Source organism: Phyllosticta citriasiana (assembly GCF_038021145.1).
Source record: "Phyllosticta citriasiana strain CBS 120426 chromosome Unknown IWZ02scaffold_5, whole genome shotgun sequence".
Taxonomy (NCBI): Eukaryota; Fungi; Ascomycota; class Dothideomycetes; order Botryosphaeriales; family Phyllostictaceae; genus Phyllosticta; species Phyllosticta citriasiana.
In genome coordinates this window covers 2,022,923-2,048,518 of record NW_027117282.1, presented here as the reverse complement: position 1 = coordinate 2,048,518, position 25,596 = coordinate 2,022,923, and the positions used below count along the sequence as shown (strand labels likewise).

Here is a 25,596-nt window from a genome sequence, read left to right as displayed (position 1 = left end):
GAGGAAATTTTTGGACCAGCAGAGTGGCTTCAAATGAGAGACGACAAGAAAAGGCTCGCCGGCAAAGCACTGGGGAATTCGGAGAATATAACGTGTACAAGCAGGATAGAGTGACAGAATGGGGAAAAGCTACCGTAGAGTGCCTCGTTTCAAGCGGGGCTCAGGGTCTTTGTGTCGACGAGTTGTCGTGGATGTATGGATGGATGGATGGATGGATGGATGGAGAAGTTGTCAGGTTCCGGTTGGATCTTCCAAGGTCCGGGCCTGAGGTCCGCTAAAGGGCCGAGCGGCCCTCCCGCTGATCCACCGCTGCACAAGCCTGCAAGGGACAGACACTTCACCCAACTCCACACACTTTGATTCCTTTGGGAAACTTCGGCGCCTTGCGCATAAAGTGCGCCATCCAAATCCTGCACATGGTTCCAGTATTCGCCAAAAGTTGTCCACCCCCACGTCCGCAACATGCGAGACTTAGAGCCGACGATGCTTGGCACCCGGGCCATATGGAGTTGAGTATCAGCCAAGGGCACCTTGCGATCTTCAACCGTGGAGATCAAACGGTCGAGGGACATATCTTTCGATCAAGCGTTGCAAAGCCCTTTGTGCCACGGCCTCCAGTGTTACGATTGTGGACGCCTTGTCCTAGTCCTAGGCCAATGCTTTAAGCTTTTATTTAGCCGCCTCTCCAAAAGCCATTGCTGCTCTTCAATATCCATGTGATATACAGTGACTCCCAGGCGTGCAGCGTGGCCTGGTCCATCGATTCTCTTCCGCGCATCCCGGATTTGAGAGATGACTCTCGACCGCTACATGGAAATGTTACAAAGTCATTCGGACATGGATTGGGACATGGGCGAATCAGGTGGATGTTCGGACGAGCGAATAAGATGTTCGGGACATTCCTGCCCAGTTGAATCGTGACGGACAACGTCTGGACTCCAGAAAGCTGGTGCAGCTCTACTTGCGCAACAGCTTCCACTGGAAGTCCCCATTGACCTTCGATATCCCCAAGCTCGATTCCCGTTTCTCATGAGGCTCAAGCCATTCGATTGCAGTGGAAAGAGTCGGATTCCCGGGACCGGTAGGCTGCCATCCTTTGTAAAGATCCCGGATCATTTAGAACCAATGGTTCCAAACGAGTTTCCAAAGGTCCAAAACAATCTCAACGCTCCCAAATATTGTGAAATTGATCCCTGCTGCAGATACTCTAGCGGAGATGTCCTTTGGCAAGTCAAAACAGCTTCAAATTGTGCATTCCAATAGGCTATTTCGACGGCTTCTTGCTGAAAAACGAGCTGAGCTTCATCATGCCCGAGGTGTTTGTTTTGGCAAGGGCCTTCACCCCCCGGCTCTGGTTCTTCTTCTTTGCGTCCTCTTCTTCCTTCTTCCGCTTCTTCTCTGCCCGTGCTTCGGCCTCTTCCTCGTCTAGTCCGCGCTTACTACTGATGTTGTCGGAAAGAGAGCGGAGGGCCAATGCCTCGGACTTCAATGATTCTAGGAGCTTGAGATGTTCGTACAAGGGCTCAAAGTCGATGAGCTTGGAGTCCGATATGGTGGCCTTGACATGGCTTCGAAGCGTGGCAGGAAGGTATGACGTCGACATGAAATCGAGAGCCGTGCGCAAACGCATCAGATGAAGCACACCTTCCGGCGCGGAGATGGGCGGTCTTGTATCTACATCTGGCTTTGCTTCCTCAGGAGATGCAGGTATCGATGTTTGCGCGGTCAAAGCGCTTCCTTCGGTTGCTGCTGAGGTTTGCGTATCCAAAGTCGTGGTTTGACTGTCCGCGTTTTCCGGAGGTTCTTCTCCATCGTCATTATCAGCCGCGACTGCTGTGCTTTCTTCCCTTCTGACACTCATGATGGGTACTTCAAGCGCTTGTCTGACAAACTTATCCTCCATGGACGCTGGCAGTCCGTTGGCAACAATGCGCTCCGCTTTTGCAAGCAGTTCCTTGGCGAGCTTTTCACTCGAAATTCTGTACATCTTTTCCTCTCCTGCGTCCACCGTGTCACATGCTGCTGCCAATCTGTCTTCCAAATATGCCTTGAATCTTTCATTGCGAAGAAGAACTCGCAGGTGTGAAGATGGGCTCCCAAGAGCGTCCAAATGATCCTCGACAGAGAGGAAAAGCTTTTTCTCTGATTCTTTCCCAGAAGACCAAAGAGCTGGGAGCACGATAAACAGCGCGTCGAGTGGAGTAGCTACAAACAAATCCGGGCTTTTTACTGCAAATCCTTTGCTGAGAGTGTCTGCTGAATCCTGGTCTTTGCCTTCCTCGGCAATAGCTTCCTGTTCTGAGCCTTCTGGCAGAGGCTCAGCTGTTTCCTTTTCCGGGCAATGAGGGGCCAGCAGCCAGCTTCGGGGACTAGTCTTGGGCGCAGCTATCCTGGTAAATTCAAAAAAGCCTTGGTCTGGACAGCAGAAGTACCGATTTTCCTGCGTTGTTGCCGGGTTTGGAAGCGTTGCGATTCTTGCATCGGGCGATGCATCTCGTGGTAGTATGAAGAGCTTTGGAGGGTTAGACACGCCTGCCGGTAGTGTGGGTGCGGCCGAGGTTGCTTCGCCGGCGTCTTGTTTGGGAACCGATTGCTTCTTCGAGCGTGTTTTCATAGCGATGCAGATTATGCAATGGATAGGCGGATGGGGGAATAAAAGACTGTTTGCGCTGGAGCCGAGGGTTTGGTGGTGGAGGAGAGGAAAGACGAGAGAGACGCGTCGTAAATTAAGACGCGAGCGCGGCACAAGACCCACCCAGCAATATCCCTGCCGTCCCCGGGCGCACCAGCGACACCCTTCCCTTAGCTACAGTGCACAAACAAAACACCGTCCTGACAACCACCCTCGCCCGAATCTGCGAGACTTTGCGCGCCGCCAACATCGGACATGGTTTGCGACTCGCGCACGCTTACAGATTCGTCGGTGTTGACAGCGTTTCTCGACTATCCGAGCGTCGAGAGATGATCGTTCGCGAATCCGCAATGTCGCATGGTAGTCGCCCGCACTGGAACGCCCTCTTTCAACACGCTAATCTATTCCAGCACCCTCTAGAAACCAGCCTGAATGGCCACCGAGATCACCCTACCAGGCGCTTATGAGCTCCCCGAGTGGTCGGCAGAAGTGGCAGCAGCGTCAGCTCGAACAACTTTCTCCCTCGCCCTCCCCGGCCAAGCGCGGCTCACGGGCGTCGCAGCTTCTATCTGACGGCGTAGACGCCGGCGACGATGAAGACGAAGACGAAGAAACGCTTCAGCTGAAGCTTCAGGCGATCGAAGCGCGGTTGAAGTTGAAAAAGTTGCAGGCGTCGAAATCCAAACAGCCGACCGAACAGCAGACCGTAGACGATAACAGATATGGCATGTTTAGTCCGAGCTCAAGGGCAGGGCGAGGGAATGCCAGTGTACCGACTGCATCCACTCGCTCAGAGCCAGCGGTTCAAGTGCCGCTTTCGCCGACTCCGGATCGCAGGGCTGCACCGAACGCTATTTCGCCAGCAAAGCTACTCGGCATCGACAAAGGACTGCGGGCGCAAGACGTCTCCTTGAAGCGTCCGGCTGTTCCCAAATTCAATCCTAGTGCACCCAGGGCTGGTTCTGCATCAGGCCACTCAAGGACAAGTTCGATGGCAAGCCAAAATTCCGCCCCAAACTTCCCAAGACCCAAGTCATTCAGTGAGCGATTGGCAGAGAGTCGCTCCAAGTCGAACGAAAAACAGGCAAAAGATGAACGGATTGAGAAGGCGAGGACCCGTGGATTTGGACTCAGTGCGGCTGAAATGGCTCTTCCTGGGGAAGAATTGCGCCCATCTTCACAACATTCAAACGAAAGTGCGTCTCGTTCGTTTGAAAGCCGACCGAAATCCATTCTCAAGGATCCTACACGGAACGCCAAATCCACCGAAACTGGAAACAATTCCTTTGCTTCAATCACAACCGGCAGTAGACCTGTATCGCGCCAAGCGCCTCCTCAAAAGCCCTCTGACTCAAAGACAACGGAACGACCAAAATCCTTCTCTGGCTTTGTCGAGAAAGCTTCTGCCCTCGAGCAAAATGACGCAGCAAAAGAGAAGGAGTGCTTCGAGACCTTTTCCGGATTCCATCTTTCCCGGCGCCAACTCTCCCACAACATCCTTGCACGGGCCTTTGACAAAAAAGAGCTTTTTCCGCTTCCCCGCCTGCTCTCCACCGTGAAATCCCCCGACTATCAATCTCCAGATGTCGAAGCAGACTATGTCGTGCTAGGAATCATTTCATCGAAAACTACGCCGCGAGACTCACGCAACGCGCATCGGACAGCGTCTGGGGCAGAACCTGAGAACGGCGGACCCAACAAATCAAAGTTCATGGTTTTGCGGCTTACAGACTTCAAATGGGAAGTTGACTTGTTCTTGTTCGAGGAAGCCTTTTCCCGATTTTGGAAGCTAACGCCCGGCACTGTAATTGCAATCTTGAACCCGGGAATCATGCCTCCTCGCGACAAGGCCAATGGTCACTTCTCACTCAAACTGAACTCCACCGACGATACCATACTTGAGCTTGGTACGGCTCGAGATCTTGGATTCTGCAAGAGCATCAAGGCAGATGGCCAACAATGCAGCCACTGGATTGACCAGCGCAAGACGGAATTTTGCGACTTTCACATTTACTTGCAGCTCGAGAAGACGAAGCGCGGTCGAATGGAAGTCAACACGATGACAGGCTTTGGCAAGGGTCCAAGATCCTCCCGCTTCGACTCATCTAAAAAGGAAGACTCCGGCCAAGGCAAAAGGTATGACAAGTATCTCAAAGAGACAATGTACATTGTGCCCGACGGACGTAGTACAGCCGACAAGCTTGACCACGATGAGGATGCATGGAACCGAGGTATGAGCCGTGAAGAGCTTCATCGCAAACGCCTGGCTGAGAAAGAGCGCGAGCGCGAGCTCGCCGAGAAGCTGGGGAAGCTGGGGAACAAAGTCGGAAGCGATTACATGCGCCTCAGAGGCGCAAACTCCGCCGCTAGCAATCACAATAACAGTCAAGACAGGCCCCGACCAAGTTCGGCTACAAGTGCTCTGTCGACGACACAGCAAAACGCCGCTGCAGCGCAAACCCGACCCCGGAGTCGCACAAACACCCCCTTTGACGACCCCTTCGTCACAGCAGGCGCAGAATACCGCGATGCTCCTCCGTCTCCAGATGCAGCTGCTCTTGGACTGCTGGGAAAACGCGCCGCGGACGTTTCTCTTGCTCCTGTCAAACGCAAGCGTGCTGCTGGCGCTACTGCATCTGCGAAATCCGCTTCTGTCAGCACATCTACACAAAGGGCTGGGCCGATGGGCTGGGGAGGAGCAAACAAACGCGGGCTTCTATTCAGTCCTTCCAAAACGCGGCCGGCAGGTGACGCCAATGGTAGCGGACGTGTAGACGAAATGCTCGCCTTGCGACGAGGAAGCAGCAAGGAAATTGCTTCCGCTTACGCCGCTGCAGCAAAAGCGACTAATAGCAGCGCTGCTGTCTCTGGCGAGAGGGAAAAGCCGGCTCTGAAGATTGCGACCGACGAAGCATCTGTGTCTAGCTTCGATAGCCAGAGCCAGAGCCCGGTCAAGAAGAAGGCGCGGCTCGTGATCGAAGGCAAAGGTATTCGGGAGCCGGGCCGTGACAGCTTGGGAGTGGCTGCGGGCAAAAGGCTGTTGTTCGCCGCTGGAGGACCGTCTGCAGGAGACACTGACGACGATGACGATTTGGAGATTATTTGAAGGCGCCACCGCGCGCTGTCTCGGTTGGATTTTGACGGCCTTGTTTGGGCCTGCTGTCGGCGAGCAAGAACCACCGTGGATGCTATGCAACTAGAGAAAGAAAGACAATCGCGGCCATCTTGACTGCGGACGGAACGGGTATCTAGGGCGAGTCCATGTCGGTTGGCCGGTCTGACTTGACTAACTCCCTCCTCGCCGTTGCCTGTCGAAGGTTTTCGGTATAAGTGGTGGTATGAAGTGGGCCGGTATGTACTTGTACAGGCGTCATTCATGTTTCTGTTTCCTTTATTATCGGTCCAGCCAACAGTCCGAAACTCTTTTCGTTCCATTTCCTCAAATTTTGATTCATCACAACGCATGTATTTTTACATCTTATGGCTCTCCTTGTCTTCCCTCCTATTCCTCTTCTTCCCTGGTCATCATCATCATGGCCTCTCCTCACCCGTCTCTTTGTATGATATGATATCCCGCCTTTCGAGTTCTTGGTTTGATGACAGAGACAAACGCAACGCAAGCGCAAGAGTATTTTAGTTGTCTAGTTTCCAAGGTTCTGTTTTGTTTGTCAACCGTCTTCGTCTGTTTACTATCGGAGGCGAAGAAGAAAAAGAAAAATAATGGTAGAAATGACAGTAAAGAAAAACCAAGCAACTTTAGAAATATCAACATCAGTAGCAACAGCAACATATCTTCCCTTTCACACAGCCCTCGAATGAATACGAATTTTTTATCATCAACTTCTCCAATAGCCAACCCAAAATCTCTTCGTACATTTCCTCTCAAACAATAGCCCGCTGTCATGGCAAACACGAAAGGGCGCATCAAAGGGCGCTACCAAATCGGCAGGACATGCCCTTCTCGGCCGCGCAAGCGGGGCCGCCGCCGCAGGAGCCGTGTGACCGTGGGTCTGTTGCGAGCCTGAGGGCCTGAGGCACCCACACAGGTACGCAAAGGGAAAGAAGCTATGGCCACGCGCCGCTCCGCACTCGGGGCATCATGATGGGGGCTGGACCTGCCGGCATTGACGTCTGGCATCCATCCACATACATCTTATAGATGATGGCTTAGCGCCCGACGGGAGAGCAGTTGGGGGAGGCTTTTTTTTTTTTTTTTTTTCGCGGGGGATTCGGCGGTGCGGCGGTGTTGCTGGGAGGAGCTTTTGAGACGAGCTATCTAGGTACCTAGCTGGGGTATCTAGCGGCCGGCGACATGGCAGACATGGCAGACATGGAACAAGGGGCCGGCATCTATCTTATCATCCATCATCCCACTCTTCACGTCTCCCCTTTTGCTTTTTCCTTTCTTTTGTCTTTTCCTTTTTTTCCTTTTTTCTTTTTTTCTTTTTGGTCGTGGTGGTGGTGGTGGTGGTGGTGGTGGTAGTGTGCCCAGCCACTACTGCCCCTCCCTCCCTCCAAGACCCTACCTGACTGACGTTGCGGTTGTGCTCAGTCATGTTTATCAACGCAACGACCTGACTGATGAACATTCTGGGCGGATGCGGCGGGGTTAGGTTGCGCTGCGCTGCGCTTCCGTTTGCTCTCGCCCGGGCCGCGGGCACTTATCAACGACGACACGTCAGAGCGTCGCGATTAATTACTGGCAGAGTATAAAAAAGATGGTGGCCTGCAGATCAATTACAGGCTGAATCAAGAGCTTCTCTTTCTGCTCTTCGCCTGTCTAGCTTCTGGATTCTCTCAATTGGAGAAATAGAGCTGCTATCCACCTACCTACCTGCTGCTACGCATTGCTTCCGCACACGGCACGACTATCAGCACATCCACCACCATGCCCGACCCCGTCGCGATCCACAAGCCATGGCAGGAAATCGCCGCCAGTCTCCAAGCACACCGTGACGCGACCATCGCCGCGGTGCAGCCGCCTCTCCCTCCGCTGCCCGCCTCGATACCGCGCAACACAATGGGGCTCGCAGCCCAACTGCTGACGGGCGACGAAGTAGCCATCACCGAGACGGTTCCCGAGGCGCTGATCTCGCAACTGGCCGCGGGCAAGCTGTCCAGCACGGCCGTGACGTCGGCCTTCCTGCGCCGCGCCGCGCTCGCCCAGGCTGCTACAAACTGCATCACGGAGCTGCTGCCGGAACGCGCTCTGGCGCGGGCACAGGAGTTGGACGCGCATCTGGCGCTCAAGGGCACGCCCGTCGGCCCGCTCCACGGGCTGCCCATCAGCGTCAAGGAGCACGTCACCATGGGCGGTGGGCTCAAGACGAATGCCGGGTTCTGCGCGTGGGCTGAGCATGAGGGCACTGATGCACTCATTCTGAAGTACTTGTGGAATGCGGGCGCCGTCTTCTATGCGCGCACGACGCAGCCGCAGACACTGATGCACCTGGAGACGTCGAACAACATTTACGGTGCCTCAGTGAACCCATTCAACACGGCGCTGACTTGTGGTGGTTCGTCCGGCGGAGAGGGTGCGCTGGTCGGATTCCGTGGCAGTTGTTTGGGCATCGGGACCGATATTGGTGGCAGTGTTCGTAGTCCTGCGGCAAACCAAGGGCTCTGGGGACTCCGGCCCAGCGCGCATAGGTTGCCGAACTCTGGAACGACATCAACGATGTTGGGAGAAGAGCAGATAGTTCCAACTATTGGACCGATCAGCACGTCTTTGGAGGGTGTCAAAGTCTTCACCAAGACCCTCATTGACCAGAAACCGTGGCTGAAGCAGCCAGACCTGATCCCTGTTGGCTGGAGAGGCGATGTGCAGTGGTTGAAGAAGAACGACAAGGGAGGCAAGAAGCTCAAGGTTGGCGTTCTGTCTGATGATGGCGTCGTGCGGCCGCACCCGCCTGTGCTGAGAGCAATCAATGAGGTTGTGGAGAAGCTCAAGGGCGTCGATGGCGTCGAAATTGTTGAGTGGAAGCCGTACAAGCACGACCTGGCCTGGGACGTAATCGTAAGCATACCGCCTCAACCATACCACCTTATTTCCAACTTACTTGCTGACGTAAAACAGGCCAGGCTCTACTTCTGCGACGCGGGTCGCGAAGAGCTGGAAGCCATGGAAGCAACTGGAGAGCCGGCACGTCCTCTGACCAAGTTCATTATCCACGACAACCCGCACGTGCCAAAGAAGGCGTACACGGCGTCAGAGATATGGAAGTTCACCAGAGACCGCGACGCTTACCGCACCCAGTATGCCGAGCACTGGAACTCGACCGGCGGTGCGGATGGATCAGACATGGTGGACGTGATCCTGTGCCCGGTTGGACCGGGGGTTGCTCCGCCACTCGACCAGGCGAGATACTGGGGTTACACCTCGCAGTGGAATCTGCTGGACTACCCGGCGCTCACTTTTCCGGTGCGTCGCACACCTCCACACTCGGTGCTCCCCATTCGCATGTAAACTGCTGACGAATTGCAGGTCTCGCAGGTCGACCCGGCTGTTGATGTCAAGGACGAGGCGTACAAGCCACGGAATGAGCAAGACGAGTTCAATCACAAGCTCTGTACGTGTGACCATGCGCGATCCTTCGTGATGGCGAAAAAAAAAAAAAAAAAAAAAACCTGATTCGAGAACAGACGAGCCGGAGGTGTACCGCGACGCGCCCATTTCGTTGCAGTTGGTGGGACGGCCACTCGACGATGAAAAGGTCATTGAAGCCATGGAACTCATCGTGGAGAAGACGGGATTGCCATTCGCTGGCTTTGGCGTGAAGAAGGATTAAGCGACGTAGGCGCGAGCCGAGATGCCGCATCAAAGCGGCCACGAAGTCGACCGAGACGCGTTGACAGGCGCAAATGATTTTTTAAAAGGGATTTCGGTGAGGAATGATAGACGGGCAGGGACACGACACGACGACACGTCCCCCGGCGCGTGCAGACACAGTTTCCGAAAGCGGAAATCGCAAGCGCCATTCCATGACCGCATCTTGACCAATTTTTTCGCCTTTGCCTGTGACCTTGTCAGGACATGCGTGACGCCAGCCCAAACGGCCCTTTGTATCATCAGAGGTCCGCTTTTGATATAGCCCATTCGATTCGGTCTCTTTCGATTTCGCGTCCGCGGGTCAAGGAACATGCTGGAGTGAGAGCCACAAGCAGCCGTTCTTCATCAACTCTAAATTGGCTGTCCAGCGGCGACGCCCACGTCGACTCGACGTCGCGCAACCGCAGACGCAAAGAATGATCCGGAAATAGTTGCGCGGAACAGTCCAGACGGAGGCCTTGAGGTTGATCCCCGCATTGATCCTCGTCCGGCGCCAGCCAGCCGAGCGGCCCGCGTGCGGTCGTCGAAGGGAAAACCACGACGGCATTTCCCAATCCGGAAATTCCGTCGCCATCGTCAACTCTCGACGCTTGAGCGCAGACGACTCCTCCGAAAGCCACCCCGCCAGCCGGGAACCAAAGGGCCTAGCTACCCCGCGGGTCTCGATACGGAGCCGCAACACTAGTCGTGGGCATTGCCAGCCCCGTTCAGGCATTCCGGCAATCAGCTGTCGCTGGTGGTGGGCAGGCCAGAGGGAATCCAGGATGCCCCCTTTTTTTTTTTTTTTTTTTTTTTTCCGCTGCATGATCTGTGGCCGGCGGGGTTGTTGAGGCTGGCCCCTCATGACAACCAGGTGCCTACGTATCGCGCATTGTTCGAATTGGGAATGAGCAAACGCGGTCTGGCGACTCCAGGCGCCCTTTGAACTGTACGCATCCATTCGACTTGGTATAAATCCTTGATTCCCTGATTTTGCTCTTTTTTAGATCGTCTCCCAAGTACTCCCACTTGCTCACTCCTGACATCCTCTGCCACTCTGACAGCGTCCCTGCTCGTCAATCTTGTTGCAACGATACTTGCGATAGCTCCAAATTGCTTGGTGCAGACCAGTCTTTGTCTTCGACCACCGTCACAACTCGCTTCTTCATAAATCCCAAGCTTTTTTTGTTTGAACCACAAGCCCGTTCTCCAAAGCCGACCAGCACACTTTACTCTCTCTTCTCCAGTATGGCGCCAACCCCACTCCCCCACAAATTGCTCCAGCGCATCCCTGGAGTTCTGCGGTCGGCATCGTCGCCACTTAGATCCGCGCTACCAGTGGCAGCCACTAAGCCTCAGGGACATGCATTCAGCACCTGCGCGCCATTGCGGATCACGTCGAGGAGACCGACCGACAATGCTCCAGGAACCGCCGCGGCAGCGCCACCTGCACCATCTGCTGACAGAAACAGCAGCGAAACGGCGTACCTAGGCACAATGAAGCGACTTCCAGAGTTCAGCTTGGCGGGCAAGGTCATCCTGGTCAGCGGCGCGGCCAGGGGTCTGGGACTGGTGCAGGCCGAAGCTTTGCTCGAGGCTGGCGCAACGGGTGAGAATCTTCGTTTTTCTCAAGGAGCATAGAACGCATCCAATGGATGTTAGCAGCTGACCACCGGTCTTCCCCGCCGTAGTTTATGGCCTTGACCGCCTCCCGATTCCTTCACCCGATTTTGCGCCAATCCAACAGCGTGCCCTCGACCATTTGGGAACGGAGCTGCACTACCGCCAAATCGACATTCGCGACGTCCAAGGACTCAACAAGATTGTCGGAGAAATTGCTGAAAAGCATGGGCGATTGGATGGTTTGGTCCACGCAGCTGGTATCCAGCAGGAGACGCCGGCGTTGGAATACTCGGCTGAGGATGCAAACACCATGTTCGAGGTCAATGTGACTGGCTCGTTGATGACGTGCCAGGCCGCAGCGAAGCAGATGATCAAGTATGGCAATGGCGGCAGCATCGTCATGATTGCAAGCATGAGTGGAAGCCTTGCAAATAGAGTGAGTCTTGCGACACGCACTTTCCTCATGACAGTCGCTAACTTGACTTCAAGGGCCTTTCTTGTTCTGCATACAACTCTTCGAAGTCGGCTGTCCTTCAGCTTTCACGGAGTCTTGCAGCCGAGTGGGGAACCTATGGTATCCGCGTAAACACCATCTCCCCTGGATACATTGTCACATCCATGGTCGAGGAACTGTTCAAGTTGTACCCAGAGCGAAAGGCAGAGTGGCCCACTCAGAACATGCTGGGCAGGTTGAGCGCCCCAGAGGAGTACCGTGGAGCAACCGTGTTCTTGATCAGCGACGCCAGTTCATTCATGACCGGGTCTGACTTGAGAATTGATGGCGGCCATTCGGCTTGGTAGGCACAAACAGATATATAATCAAGTTGTTTTAGAACGCAGTCGTATTGCTGTTGGAGTGGAGATGTTTCTTGTTGACTTTTAAGCCGGCTCTAGTCGCCAGTGATTTATTGATAGGCTCGTCAGATACGCCAGGCTTGACGCCAGGTCATATGTCCGTCTCTATTCGGACGCTTGTTGCCGGACGCGTGTCCCGTAGAGTATCGATGCTCAGGGTTGTGTGAGTTGTGCGGAAATCGTATGTGCGGCCAAAATGCCCTCTCCCGCGGGAGTTCCAACGGTTTCCGATCCGCGGCAGACGCGGAGCTACGGAATCGGAGCCCCAACATACTCCTTGGCCGGGGAACTCCAAGATTGCGTTTACTCTTCAAGATATGCCCCCTGTTGTTTTTCAGACAGCCTCGACAACGCCCTTAGGTCCAAGCCTCTTCATGAATCCCCTTTCTAGCCCCATCTCTTCCTCAATCACGTCGTCCGTCTTCCTCTCGCGATCCCGCATCACCAAAACCCTTCGAATCAGCATCGGGTCGACGAACCGGCGTCCAGGAGCGCTCGGCTTGGCCGCATACTCCAGATCGGCCTCGGCTTCGCGCTGCAGGCGGTCGCGCGCAGACAGTATGGACAGAGCAGGATTGGGCATGGAGCTCGGGCGGTTGGGCCTGGCGGCGGCGGCGGCGGTGACGGCAGCAGCGACGACTCCTCCAGGCGGTGGAGGCGCGAAGGGACTGGGGCCGGCGGAAAAGTCTGGCATTCCCGACTCAGACGGCCGGCGTGGGTCAAAGGGCGACGTGCTGTTGTGCGAGTAATAGGGGTTTGGTTGGACGGCGCCGATGGAGCGCAGTTTTGCGGCCAGCTCAAAGTCTTGAGCGTCACCTGTTATTGCTAGAACAACAAAGTCAGCATGGCCAAGCGAGCTAGCAAGCAAGCAAGCGTTGTTGGAGGGAAGGAGGAGCCTGCTGAGCTGTAGACTGGACTGGACTGGACTGGACTGGACGAACTTTCATCTGCAGTCTCGCTGGCTTCTGGAGCCGGATGCGCTGCTGGACCGGGTTGTGAGGCGCGAGATGCCGCGGCTTGTGATGGTTTGGATGAACGAGTCGCGGCCTGTGAGGCTTGCTTTGGATACACGCGCGCAGCTTGGCCGGCGGCGCGGGAAGCTTTTGATGCTGATGAACCCATACCTTAGCCGTGAAGGTGCTGCGACTTGGAGTGGACCGAGAGAAATGCGACAGCAAAGTGGAGCAGAAAGAGGCGCTGGATGACGTTGCAGATCAGGAATGAGCGAGGGGACCCTCGCGATCATGGCTTGGTTGTTCGTAATGCGAGACGGCTGATTGGTGGGAATGGTCGTTGTTTCTTCACCACAAAGTGTTCCTTGTTTAAATTACCACATTGCACAGCAGATACAGCTGAATCTAATGCACCGCATGAAGATCATGGTCATCTCCACAGGGCAAAAATGGGTCAGGATTCAATCTTGTCATCCAAGCACAAGAGACATGGACTTTGGCCCTCAGCAGGCTCAATCGTTAAGAAATGCTATAGTACATTGATGTTCAAAACCGGGAGACCAGCCCGAGTCCAAACCTAAGCCAAGTAAAGATCAATGGCGTCCAGAATGACGCTGGGCGACAGGTACTCGTCACCCGACGAACCAGAGATGACATTGATGCTAATCGTGTTGTCGCCCTCGACAATGGTGCCCTTGGGAATCGAGACCTCGTAAATCTCGCCGTAGCCGCGGTAGCCACCACGGGTGATCCCACGGCTGTCAATCTTGGTCGGGGCCGACGGGGCGTCGCCTTGGTAGTTGTTGATGGTGGCCTGGGGCCTGCCGCCGCCGAACGAGAGCGTGGTGCCGATGCGCAGCGTCGCGGCACCGGTCTGCGCAGAGGTGGCCGAGAAGGTGATGGTGAGAGGGTCGTTGACGCCCATGAAGAGCGCCATGGGGACGTCGGTGACCGCGGACGAGCCGACCGTGTAGTTGAGCGGGCCCCAAGACTCCATGCGGCTGTCGGACGGGTGCATGCGCTGGAACTTGTCGCCGTTGCGGAACTCGAATGGCTGTCCATCCCACTCGCCAATCGTGAAGATGGCGTCGGGCAAGTTGAACGAGCTTTTGATGTCGGACGTCGCAGTGGATCCTGCGGTAACGCTGACGGTAGCGTGGGCCACCTTGAGCTCTTGCTGGTACAGCACTTGGGTGTAGTCGCCGGCCTGCATGGCTGGCGAGGTGAAGGCACCAGAGGAGTCGGCATAGGCCCAGTACTGGAAGTTTTCATTGTACCAGTGGAGCACAATGTCCTTTCCACTGGTAGTACCAGAAGCAGTGCCCTTGACGTAGCCGCGCGAACTCTCACCAACATAGCCGTCAATGCTGAGGTCGGAGAAGAACGAAAAGTCAAGCGAGTCGGCCGATGGGATGCCAGAGCGGCTGAACTGGAGAGCATAAGGTCCGTGGAAACCCTGGCGGAAGTTCTCAGTCGGAAGGTGACCGCTGTTCATGTAGCTATTGAACCGTGTCAGCGTGTCATCTTTCAACACTGTAAACAAGGCTTACAAGTAAAGGTTGGTAGAGTCTCCAGCATTGTTGCTGTTGATGTCCTTGAAGAAGGGGCCGCCACTGGAGCACTCGTACGAAAGGGGCTGGAGCGGCATGCAGGCGTGGATAGCATCGTCCTCACGGTAGACGCAATGGACACTGTCGTCAATGAAGCGGTCTCCAGAGTAAAACTTGCTGCGCGTCTGGCCATCGACTTCGTACACATCGGAGCCCTCGATAGAGGTTCCACCGGCCGTGGTCGAGACATCGCCGAAGGGGTACTCCAGCGGGAGCTTGGACGGATCGAGTCGGGCGATGAAGCGAAGCTCTCCAATGCTGGGCTCTGCAGTCGTGTCCGTGGCCATGTAAAGGATGTCCTCGCCAGACTTGACCACAATGTAGTGGGTCAAGGTGTCAGTGGTGCAAGTGACCTTGATGAAATCGCCTGGAAAGGTCAGCCACAAGAATCTCCCTCGTCGAACAAGTCAATATCTCACTTCCAACTTCCTCGGCCTTGACCGTGGCAGATCCCAGACCTGACGAAATGTGGGAGCCCTTGCCAGAGTATTGGAACTCCTCGGAACGATACTTGATTGATGTAATGTCACAGCTGGCCTGGTCAATCGTCACAGCGAGCCCGCCGCTGCCTCCAGAGTTGACGACATAGCTGCCGCTCGAGTCGGTCAGGCCGAACGCGGCGAGGGCCAAGGGAGTCCAGAGGGCAAATAGCGCGAGCAAGGGAGTGTTGGAGAGCCCCATTATGTTGGTCTTGAGCCCGCAACCGACTGGAGATGGTTCAAGAGGCAACAAAGAGGAATACGCGCTTCCAAGATGTTGCGGCACTAAACCTGCGACCTTTTTAAACAGAATAGCGACGGTCTTGACCTCGTCAATCTCCACGCTGCCATGGCCTGACTCAAGGAGTTCTTGGCATCAGAGGGGCGCGCTCGCAGGCCCCATGTCGGAGCGAAGATGGGAAAAGGGAAGGGCACTGTGACGCCGAGATGCACGTGTGGACAGGCATAGGACGACCGCAAGGCCTTCTCCCGTAAGAAACGAGGCGTCCAGATTCCAGAGGAGGCCCCGCAAGCAGACGGAGAGGATGGCGTAGAGAGGCCCCTGCTTGCCGTCCATCCATCTGAGTGCGGTAATGCGCTCGACCACCTTCTTCCCCTAGTTCCCGAGTTATCGAGATTCCTATTCCGAGTCGCAGCATGCAATCATGAGTGATCTTGCCCGGAAGTAACCGTGGCTAGTTGGTGAACGAGCGGGGCGGATTGCCGCGTCGTGAAGAGGGCAGCTTGTTTAGGAAGTTGGAAGGGGAACAGCTGCCATGTACAGCGTCTCAGACAGACGGTGGTCTTCCAACAGCGACCCACCAAAAAGTCATCAGAGGAGAGTTCCTGAGACGGACTATGCGGGAGAAAGTCTTCCGCGAATGTTGCCGATGCTTGGTCGGCGCAATTCCTTTTCGACTTGTGCACGCAGTTTTTCCATGCAAGATGTTGCAAGACAAAGGAAGAAATCCGGATTGCCGCGTCCAACAGGTAAAGCCAGCATCTCTACCCGCTGCCCTGGGTTGGTGGACTCGAATGCATCGAAATATACGCGCAGGGGTAGCTTGCGGAGAGATGGCCCGCTTTCCCTAGACGGTGTTGAAGCTATTGGTCGGTCCATGTGCTCTGTGAGGCAGGTGGCTGAGCAGAGGTGCTCGGTACCTGCAGGACTGGCAAAAGGGTGCCGAGAACCCAAGAGAGAGAGAGAAAGAAAGGAGATTCGGGCCCCTCGAATCAGATTCGAATGCCGCTCGCTGCGTCTCTGCCCGGTGGGTGACACGGCCCGTCCGTGGCGTAGTTGCGTGATACAGCCAACTTCCAACGGCCTGAGTTCATATTTTCTCCGCCTTGACTACTGCAAACGACAGAGCCGCGTGGAATAGACTTGTGAAGTGGCTGCGCGCGAGTTGCTGCATGTTAAGGCTCCTGGCGTCCCCAGCGGCGAGACCTGTGAGATCTGGCAGTGAGTCTGGCAGTGAGTAAGTGGGACACACCAGAACATACCGAGCAATCAGCGCAGTCTCTCTAAAATGCCAAACCAAACCAAAAAAGCACGACTTTCTCTTCTCGCCAGGTGTACAAGTTACTCACATGGCGAGTAGTACTTTGACACGCTCTGGCCAAGCAAGCAAGGCTGGCACGCGCCAAGCACTATACGCAGAGAGGACTAACGCGGCCGAAGACACGCCTATTCACACCTCTGTTCTACAATTCTAATGAGGATGCATGCGGCCGAGGACCGGCAGAGGAGTCGAGGAGATCAGCGACGGGGCGCACTTGATCTGTACCCGAGGAACTTGTCGGAGCGAACATCACCACACATTGAAGAAGCGCGCTGAGCGCACCGCCCATCGCACCTAGGTCGCTTGCTTCGTCTCAGATGCTGTCGGAGGGTACAGTACCCGAAGCCCGGATTAATGCCGTTTCCTGCGTGTCACAGCGATGGCCGACAGCAACGACGTGTGCTAAAAAAAACGCATACTCCCCCTGAGAAGTACCCCCCTGCTTGTCAGTGGTCCAACGCAAAAACGCCAACGAAGACCAGGCAAATCTAAGAGAAACGCGAGTGGAAAATTCCAAAGCCGTGGAGATTGTCTTGCCTTGTTCCAGCATCAGCCACAGGACCGTCTGAGAGGATTTAGTGACCACCACCTCTTTCTTGCCGCCGTGCCCCCCAATATGCCTGAGGACTGCTGCCCCGGGGCCAAGACTTGGGATCGCCAATAGCGCCATCGAAAATGAAAAACAAACGAAGAAAAAAGCGAGTGCACCAAAATGGGTGGTGGACCTGCGTCTGCTTGCGTTTGACGCTTAGGCCGGTAGCCGCTGTCCTTGCAATTTGCCTGCAGGACGACGCGGCAACCAATAACAAGCACCATGAAGCCTTCGCCTGCTGCTCGTCAAGGTCCAGTCAATACAAAGTAAGCTCTTGAGCCGAGTTTGGATACAAAAATGCAATGTTCATGGCCCATGCTGCTTCCTTTTCCAGAACCTCGCGATATGCTATACTGTACATTAGTCGGGATGCCATGCCCACCTTAACCAAATCTTTACAAGATCAACGACACATGCAACTTTCCTGTGCTTCCTTCCCAATCGACGTCGTGCGGCATGCCGGCCGGCTTCTTCTCGCTTCAATAAATCACCCGTCCCTTCCACAGAGGCATCTCCCTCAGGCGATCCTCATCCCACCGCACCCTATTCTTCTTGTCCAACCACGCTCCCCGATCGCTGACTTCCAGCCCTTCCACCTCGTCCTTGTTCTCCCGCACTTCGCGCGCCGACATGCCCATCTCGTCCTTGACGATCCAGAGGACCGGCGGCTCCCGTGCAATTGCCGGGTTCACAAATGCCTTGCGCGCAACATTTTGCGAATATTCTGGCACCGGAGTCTTGAGGCTGGGATGGAGCGCCTGCGAAATGGCCGCCGCCGACGCCGTGTGCGGCGCAAAGAGACGGCGCAGCCAGTGGGCGCGATCTTGGTCGAGTTTTGCTTGGTAGGCCGTGAGGGCATTGATGCGAGCAGGCGTGGTAGTGGCGCTGGGGTTGGTTCCGCCGCTGTGGTGTGCATTGATGTCGCCTGCCGCTGGTTGGTCGACTGTTTCCGGCGCAGGCGATAGCAAAGGCTGATTTTCGTGATTGGCTTCGTAGTCTTCATATTCGCGCTCAGACTCTGACAGTAGGTTCCGTGGCAAAAGCTCCGTGAGTGGCTTTAGGGTTTGGTGCATGAGGTACTGATAGAGAATCGTGGATATGAACAGGACAATCATTAGGAGCAGCGGACCATTGGCTGTAACATCACTCTGGATGCGTGTCGAGAATAATCCAATGAGACATAACTCGGCAATGTAGACTCCAACGGTCATTTGCTGCAGAGCAGTGGCGTAGAAGACTCCTTTCGTATCGATGGACGTGTTATACACGTAAAAGTAGTTGTACCTGTACGCCAGGTAGATGAAGGAGAAACCAACAGTGGCAAATGCAAGAACCAGAGGTGCCACACACGAGTAGCTGATGGCGATTACAGCCAAATTCGTCCATTTGGCGCATTCTGAGCCGTATCCTGGGGAGCTCAATGTTGTGTATGCAATGAATGCATCCCTTGGGCTCGAATAGGGCCAGACTTTTGGAAGAATAACTTCAAAAAAGAGGCCTAGGACGTTGAAAACCGTCTGAGAGCTGATGGCTACGCCATACAAGACGAGGTAGGATATGTAAAAGTTGGAGGCCTTCGGCAGATTCTCTGCGAGCAATGTTGGTGCAGATGAGGGCTCCCGAGCGAGCTGGCCAATGACTGCCGTGGCGCCAGACGAAAATGTGGTGACCAGGAAGATCTGTATAAGCGAAAATGCAAAGAAGAACTTTTGCGTCCGAACTTCAGCGTGCGACTGAGTAACTGCACCAGATTCTCTCGACAAATCTGCCGAGTCATTAGCCAAGCACCAAACAGACAAAGCGAGTGAAGCCTACATCGCAAAACCTTCGGGACGAGAGCTTGAAGTGCGGAGAGCAGGACAGAGGGCAAAAGACCAGTCAGCAGGCCAAGCTGCTTCTTGTTCAAATTCTCCAGCCATCTGAGCCACTTGAACTTTTGAGACAAGTAATTCAAGTTGGAAATGGTTCCGACAAAAGCCACAGGGATTCCCCAAAAGATGGTCAAGGCGGCAACGAATGTAAACACGAGAAGCTTGCGAGCCAGAGCCTCCCAGTCTGACATACGGAGATTGGGCCAGATGACTTCGTCCGGGAGCACTCCAACCTGACGAGGGACTATGCGGTACGGGTGGTTGAATGCGACCAAGGAGTATGCGGCTTGGGCCGCCGCCTGCGTCTCAAACTCGATGAAAACAGAGCCGAGCAGTTTCGCGTCGCCATCAAGTCGGAGCTTCTGTTCAGCTCTGACGGCTGGGATGAGGTGACGGAGCCGATCTCTGCTCTCGTCAATTGTGTCGACGCTGTTTCCAAAGATGAGCTTGTACGTCTCGCGCTTGTGCTTTGGACGCCGTGCAATCGTGAGCCAATAGTCAGGAGAGTCTTCATCATCGCTACCCGGCTTGAAGCCTTTGAGCCTCTTCGCATTAGCATCTCTGATCAATTTGATCTCGGCCGCTTCCAGCTTGACGGCGGCATCATCCATTTTCTCAATCAACTTTTCCAGCTTCTTGAAGTCTTGAACGAGCCAGACTTGCTTGACTTCTTCAAAAAGAGACTTGAGGCGGTCCACGCTGCAGTAGTGCTTGGGCACCGAAGTAAAAAGCACGGTCCTCGACGATATACGGCTTGAGTTCCAGGGAGAGAGCAGATACGCCTGTCGAAGATGGATGAGATATATGGTCTCTCGAGTAATCATGAAGAGGACAAATCCTGTAATAATTAGCCACATACCACGCCATCACACGTAGCGAGGACTTACCAAAAAAGAACCAAGCAACTAGAGCGTGGGCATAATAACGATTCGGATCAACGATATTGCTGAACGAGAGCATGTCCAGTTGCTTCTGGCCACCGCCTCCTGTCGCATTGATCGGCAAAAGCACAGCTCCCGTGACGACGGTGCCAACGAAGCAAACGGCGATGATGACCTTCAAGAACCTGACATAAAGGTACGCATCGAGCGACTGCGAGTTGAGAATCTGCCAATCGCTGAACCGCGCAAAGTGCTTTATCCAGCCAAACACGGTGCCTGGATCCCCCGGCGTCTTTTCACTGTTGACGAAAGAATCAGCATGAGTTGCGTGCAGTCCCTCCAGATAAAACGGCGGGCGGGGAGGGGTTTGCGTTGTGCGCCGGCTTACTCGTCGGTCAAGACGTCAATGAAGGTCCTTGGTGCATAAAGACGGCGCAGCTTTGGCCGAAGGGCAAGGAACAAGCTGATCAGAAGGGCTGCGGTAATGAGCGCAGGGATGAGCGTGTATATCAAGCTGTAGACCGAAGACGGCTTGTTACGGTGGCTGCCGCTGTTGTCTGGAGGACTCTACGGTGTTCAATCAGCGAGGGCCGCTACCAAGAGCAGGCGTTGGTTTGACGAGCGTGTCCCCACGACGGAGGGGGAAGACTGAGGATCCAGCAAGCAAGATGAGTGTGAAAACCGAGCCATCTTACTGGAAAGCTGCCATTCGACTTGGATCCATTGCTGGCAGAGTGCAGAGGCACTTGCCATGCGGAGTTCATGGTGCTGGAGTCGCGTGACGCGGTGGTGAGCTGCAAGACCGCTTGGCCGCTGTCACTTTCTTCACGGTTGCCTCGGAATGATGCTCAGGTTTTGGCGACTCCAGAAAAGAATTTATTGGTCTAACGAAGGCATCTTGAGGGAGAAAAACGGCGGTGATGGAGACCGTGGCGCAGCAGTCTCTCCGGGTGCGTTCAACAGCTCCGCTTCGCACGGACCCTTGATTACTGATGACGTGACACAGAGCTCGACCGGGGGATAGAGGCGCCCACGCACCTCATTGTAGTAGCTGAACACAACGTCTAGATTTGGATGATAAGTCTTCTACACGGAGTGAAGGGTTTCCTCAACAACTGCATGTTCACGCCTTCATACCAGCGACCTCCTCCCCATGAGCATGCTCCCCACACCCCATTTCCTGAGCCGCTGTCTCACACCTCCCACACAGCTCCTCTACCGAAGGCGCCACAAACCTCCAACAGCGAGGGCACTTGCTTTCCCTGGGCGACGCCAGAATTACGGCCCCTCTATCTGTCTCATGTACAAACTCGCCTTCATATACCCATTCTCTGCCATGTTTGAAGGCGTCCATACGCGCGCGAGCATTCGCCGTCCCCTGCTCGGCAAGCTGTAGGTTGCTGACGACAAACATGGACGCCAGACCAGCGTCGCTGCCGGGAGCAAAGTAGCACCATCGTGAAGACGATGAGGATGGAGGGATGAAGAGCAGCACGTCGCACTCAAGACCGGAGCGCAGGTGCTTGTTTGACCGCGCTGTTTCCTGGAGCGCCTTGATCGCGTCGTGGACGGTTGTCAACGCCGCAACCCTGTCGTCAAGCTCTGTCTCAAGCTCCTTCGTAGCCGTGGACAACGTTTGAAAGGGACTCCAAGTCCTCCATCCCGGTTTCCCGTTATGATGCAGCTGCGCAGGCGTGTGCTCCCAGACCTCCTCTACAAGCAGCGGGCAGATGGGTGCCAGCATGTCGAGAAGCTCGTGAAAGATGCAAAACAGAACTTTTTGTGCTGCTGTGCGGTCTTGTATCGTACCAGCATAGAGCCGGTCTTTCAAAGTCTCAAAGTAAAAGGCAGAGAGGTTCTGGTTGACATACTTGATCAATGCAGTGACGCCGCGGTGGAACTCGTATGCGTTGTAAGCGGCATGTACAGATTTCGAGGCCTGAGAGAGTTGGTGCAGTGCGATGGAGTCGGCCGTGGTGTGTGCGCTGCGAGGTGTCGTCTTGTTGGCGCTGTCGAGGTTAAAGTCTGAGAGATTGCCCAATATCCATTTGAAAGTGATGCGGAGCTTGCCCAGCGACGACGTGATGGCCTTTAGGACAGGCACGCCGACAGACACATCCTTGGTGTAGTCGCTGCTTGCTACCCACAGGCGAAGCAGGTCGGGTCTCATTGTGTTGTCATTAGCCGCTCCTTTTTTCCCTGAAGATGGCAACAATGACCCATCCATAATTTGATCAGGCGAGACGACGTTGCCCAAAGACTTGCTCATCTTGCGGCCCTTCTTGTCCAGGATGAAGCCGTGAGTGATAAGCATGCCAAAGGGCGCAACCATTGCTTTTGAACGTTCGCCGTTTGCCGTGGCTGATTTCGCAGTCTGAGCGGCTATGTGAGTCAGCAGAGACGACTGGAACCAACCTCGATGTTGGTCGGTTCCTTCTAAGTAGATGTCGGCAACAGGTCTGCCAGGTCTTTCCGGCAGCTGGGCCCAACTGGTGCCACTGTCAAACCAGACATCCATAGTGTCTCTGCCACGGACGAATCCCCCCTCCCAGCTGTCAGGCTTCCAGGAAATCGTTGACTCTGCTTCTTCGGTGAACCAAGCGTCTATGCCATGCTCGTCAATCAGTCCAATGATGTGATCAATGGATTCAGGCGTCATGTGAGCCTCAAGACTACCATCTTCCAATTTCTTGTAGAGCGCAGGTATAGGCACACCCCAGGGCCTCTGCCGCGAAATGCACCATTCGCTGCGACCACGGACGAAGCTCTCAAGACGAGACTTTGCAGAGCTGGGTAGGAACTCAACCTTCTCAAGCGACGATAGAGCGTAATCTTTGATCTTTCCCACATCAGCAAACCACTGCCATGTGGCCTTGATGATGATGGGCTTCTTAGTGCGCCAGTCAATCGGGTACTTGTGCCTGAAAGGTTCCGCTTTCACTAGAGGGCGGCTTTCCTTGCTCTCGAGGATCTTCAATACGAGGCCTGAACCCTTGTTCAATACATGAGCGCCGTCGAGCTCGGCATGTCCAGGCAGGGCTCCTTGGATGAAACGGCCTCCATCGTCCACGGGCGCGTAGACCGAAAGTCCAGCAGCTTTACAGACGTTGTAGTCGTCCATGCCATGACCTGGTGCCATGTGAACGAGACCAGTACCAGAATCCGGGGACACGAAATCCGCATGCAGAATGGGCTGAGAGGAAGACTCGGAGCCGAACAACGGATTGCCATACTCCATCTTTCCAGCCAGATGCTCACCAGGTATGTCGTCGACTATCACCTTGAATTTGGTCTTGAAGACTTCTTCCAGAGCCGAAATACGAGATTTGCCGAGAAGAAACTGACGCACAAGAGGGCCTGGGGCCGCTGCTTGCTCGTTCTCCTCAGCCGATTTAGACATTTCCACGACAGCGTAATCCAATTTCGAGTGTACCGCGATGGCCTTGTTTGCCGGCAAAGTCCATGGTGTAGTAGTCCAAATGAGGGCGCCAATGCTTGCGGGATTCACAGCTCCAGTCTGCAGCAGAAACTCGGGGATTTTGCGAAGCGGAAAAGAAACGTACGCAGCGGTCGATCGATGGTTCTCGTCATACTCGAGCTCCGCCTCGGCAAGGGCCGTCTTGGTCGTTGGCGACCAGTAGACCGGCTTGTGTTGGCGGTAGATGAGGCCTGCAACGACAAAAAGTCAGCCAGCAGCCCTTCCAAGCTTGCTCTGCCCGCGCACCCCTAGCACTCCTTACCCTTCTCGACCATCTCTTTGAAGATGGTGAGCTGCGTCTTGACGTAGTCCGACTTCATCGTGACGTACGGGTTTGCCCAATCGCCCATGATGGCCCACTTGCGGAATCCCTCCATCTGCTCCGTGACCGTCGTTTGCGCCAGCTTGGCCGCCTCGCGGCGCAGCAGCTGCGGATTCAGGCTGCGCTGGTCGCGCGTCATGTCGACCCCGAGCCGCTCCAGCGCCTTGATCTCAATGGGCAGCCCATGACAGTCCCAGCCTGGCCTGTAGTGTACCTTTTTGCCCTGGCTGATCTGGTATCGAAGGATGATGTCCTTGAGGATCTTGTTCAGCGCGTGGCCAATGTGTAGATTGCCATTGGCATAGGGCGGACCGTCATGCAGCACAAATTCATCGTTGGCGCCGCGCCGTGAGTCGGATTGCTGCCATGCGTACAGCTCGTCGGTGCATCGTCTGAGGTACTCGGGATTCGCTGTAGGCCGTGGAGGTAGCGTTGACGCCGGGAGCTTCAGCGTGCTAGCCCATGATTGCGGAGCCTTGGCGCTCCGTAGGGTCAGGCTCGGAGCTACCATGCTGCCATTGTCATGAGCTGGCAAATTGATGTTGCGGAGGGGAAAAAGTTCATAGCTCGTCGGTGGTCGCGTAGTTGCGCGCAAGGAGCTCGGGCCGTTTCCCACGGAAGATACCCGACGACTGGCCAGGGTCCTACAAAGTTACAAAGTCGAATTTCGTTCACTCTGCCAGCATCATGTATTTATTCCACCTACACAATCAAGTGAGAGTTACATCTTTTCACACAAAAACTATGACTAGAGCAAGTACCTCTCGCGAGACAGAAGCGAGCTTTTGCCAGTCACAGGAGTGGGACAATAAGGCATCAGTGTGTAAATCAACTCAATTCCGTTCAACATCCATCCAACATCTCACACAAGCACCTGTCTGCCACCTATGAGAGCTTCAGCCCCTTTCCGTCCATCCAAACCCATCCTTGTCCAAGCATGTCGTTGCGTCGTCTGTCATTCGCGTTCATTTGTGCAGTGCCCGTTTCCCGTCCATCTCCTTGTCCATCCACCCAGCCATAGATACACCATCACAGCCACCATCGGCAAAAGAGAAAGGGGAGCGAGGAAAATTATTCATCCCCATGCCGTACCTTCACCAAATATCCGTCATTAGATTTGAGGGAAAAATGGAGAAACAGATGAAAACAAAGCAAATATTCTCCGACACCTCACCCAGTCTGCAACCAGATATGAAGAAAGGAAGAAAAGAAGCAAAAAGGTCAAGCAAAATCCGCTCCCTGTCCTCCGTAAATATCCTCTATGCACTCAAGTCGCTCAACGCAATAAGTCGTCCTTTCAAAAGAGACCCGCGCGTCCACCGCCAAGGCTGTTCCATGCGGCATACACGTCCTCGCATACGCTCGTCCTGTCGCCCTCGCCACGGTCGTCGAGGCCGAAGCCGTATACACCATACGCAACAGCATCCTGACCCTCTTCGACCGTCGTCGTAATGGCGACTCCGCTGCCGCTGCTTCGCAGACTCTTGGCCGTGCCGATCGAGGAGCGGGGGCGGCGGCTCGCGGCGTCAATACTGCTGCTGCTGCGGTCGCTACTGCTACCGCTTCCGCTGGCGCTGCTCGTGCGACAACTAGGAACATTACTGCCGACTAGCTTTTGTGAGAAGTTGGGCGTGTTCGAATGCCGTGCCGTCGACGAGGACGTCGTGGTATTTGATGTAGCAGTGGTGCTACCCGTCCTCAACCGTATTGGCACCGTGGGTTTGCCGTTGGCAATAGCACCAGGAGGGCCGGAGATAGCGTGAGCGGCCGAGTCGGATAGGGTTGTCATGGTAGCGGTGGACGTCGAGGTCGAAAGCATGCTGTCGGGCGACGCGGTCGAGGGGCGTCCATCGCTGGAATTTGCCTGTGACTGGGGGCGCGATGCAAGTTGCAAGGAACGGCGGTGCGAGGGGACAGCCAGAGTTTGGGT

The 25,596-nt window shown here is 55.0% G+C and overlaps 10 protein-coding genes across 10 annotated transcripts; 4 read left to right on the top strand and 6 right to left on the bottom strand.

Annotated features, from left to right (window-relative positions):
* Nucleotides 1-1,147: 1,147 nt before the first annotated feature.
* Nucleotides 1,148-2,687, bottom strand: IWZ02DRAFT_241499 (ribonuclease H2, subunit B). Its single transcript, XM_066763082.1, has one exon. It carries the CDS (start codon nt 2,612-2,614, stop codon nt 1,265-1,267), a length of 1,350 nt encoding a protein of 449 aa, XP_066624126.1. The 5' UTR covers nt 2,615-2,687; the 3' UTR covers nt 1,148-1,264.
* A 98-nt stretch (nt 2,688-2,785) lies between these two features.
* On the top strand, nt 2,786-5,957 carry IWZ02DRAFT_241496 (uncharacterized protein). Its single transcript, XM_066763081.1, has 2 exons — nt 2,786-2,992; nt 3,043-5,957. Exons 1-2 carry the CDS (start codon nt 2,962-2,964, stop codon nt 5,736-5,738), a joined length of 2,727 nt encoding a protein of 908 aa, XP_066624125.1. The 5' UTR covers nt 2,786-2,961; the 3' UTR covers nt 5,739-5,957.
* Nucleotides 5,958-7,371: 1,414 nt separating this feature from the next.
* On the top strand, nt 7,372-9,270 carry IWZ02DRAFT_241384 (amidase signature domain-containing protein). Its single transcript, XM_066763077.1, has 2 exons — nt 7,372-8,648; nt 8,709-9,270. Exons 1-2 carry the CDS (start codon nt 7,521-7,523, stop codon nt 9,096-9,098), a joined length of 1,518 nt encoding a protein of 505 aa, XP_066624124.1. The 5' UTR covers nt 7,372-7,520; the 3' UTR covers nt 9,099-9,270.
* A 381-nt stretch (nt 9,271-9,651) lies between these two features.
* IWZ02DRAFT_241394 (uncharacterized protein) lies at nt 9,652-10,545 on the bottom strand. The gene has a single exon (XM_066763078.1). It carries the CDS (start codon nt 10,399-10,401, stop codon nt 9,763-9,765), a length of 639 nt encoding a protein of 212 aa, XP_066624123.1. The 5' UTR covers nt 10,402-10,545; the 3' UTR covers nt 9,652-9,762.
* Nucleotides 10,546-10,688: 143 nt separating this feature from the next.
* On the top strand, nt 10,689-11,864 carry IWZ02DRAFT_469183 (uncharacterized protein; the record flags this gene model as incomplete). Its single annotated transcript, XM_066768693.1, has 4 exons — nt 10,689-10,744; nt 10,847-11,049; nt 11,132-11,499; nt 11,553-11,864. 4 exons carry the CDS (start codon nt 10,689-10,691, stop codon nt 11,862-11,864), a joined length of 939 nt encoding a protein of 312 aa, XP_066624122.1.
* A 26-nt stretch (nt 11,865-11,890) lies between these two features.
* IWZ02DRAFT_241441 (uncharacterized protein) lies at nt 11,891-13,116 on the bottom strand. The gene is made up of 2 exons (XM_066763079.1): nt 12,860-13,116; nt 11,891-12,743 (listed from the first exon to the last, which is right to left on the bottom strand). Exons 1-2 carry the CDS (start codon nt 13,038-13,040, stop codon nt 12,253-12,255), a joined length of 672 nt encoding a protein of 223 aa, XP_066624121.1. The 5' UTR covers nt 13,041-13,116; the 3' UTR covers nt 11,891-12,252.
* A 315-nt stretch (nt 13,117-13,431) lies between these two features.
* On the bottom strand, nt 13,432-15,249 carry IWZ02DRAFT_241367 (rhamnogalacturonan lyase). The gene is made up of 3 exons (XM_066763075.1): nt 14,901-15,249; nt 14,422-14,848; nt 13,432-14,370 (listed from the first exon to the last, which is right to left on the bottom strand). Exons 1-3 carry the CDS (start codon nt 15,160-15,162, stop codon nt 13,449-13,451), a joined length of 1,611 nt encoding a protein of 536 aa, XP_066624120.1. The 5' UTR covers nt 15,163-15,249; the 3' UTR covers nt 13,432-13,448.
* A 387-nt stretch (nt 15,250-15,636) lies between these two features.
* Nucleotides 15,637-16,530, top strand: IWZ02DRAFT_241371 (uncharacterized protein). Its single transcript, XM_066763076.1, has one exon. The coding sequence runs from the start codon at nt 15,737-15,739 to the stop codon at nt 16,340-16,342; it is 606 nt and encodes a 201-aa protein (XP_066624119.1). The 5' UTR covers nt 15,637-15,736; the 3' UTR covers nt 16,343-16,530.
* Nucleotides 16,531-17,593: 1,063 nt separating this feature from the next.
* On the bottom strand, nt 17,594-20,630 carry IWZ02DRAFT_432461 (uncharacterized protein; the record flags this gene model as incomplete). The annotated part of the gene is made up of 5 exons (XM_066766221.1): nt 17,594-18,879; nt 18,930-19,823; nt 19,873-20,165; nt 20,255-20,433; nt 20,562-20,630. 5 exons carry the CDS (start codon nt 20,628-20,630, stop codon nt 17,594-17,596), a joined length of 2,721 nt encoding a protein of 906 aa, XP_066624118.1.
* Nucleotides 20,631-20,914: 284 nt separating this feature from the next.
* Nucleotides 20,915-24,228, bottom strand: IWZ02DRAFT_449506 (tRNA synthetases class I-domain-containing protein). The gene is made up of 2 exons (XM_066767408.1): nt 23,607-24,228; nt 20,915-23,535 (listed from the first exon to the last, which is right to left on the bottom strand). The coding sequence occupies exons 1-2, from the start codon at nt 24,175-24,177 to the stop codon at nt 20,990-20,992; spliced, it is 3,117 nt and encodes a 1,038-aa protein (XP_066624117.1). The 5' UTR covers nt 24,178-24,228; the 3' UTR covers nt 20,915-20,989.
* Between the last annotated feature and the right edge of the window lie 1,368 nt (nt 24,229-25,596).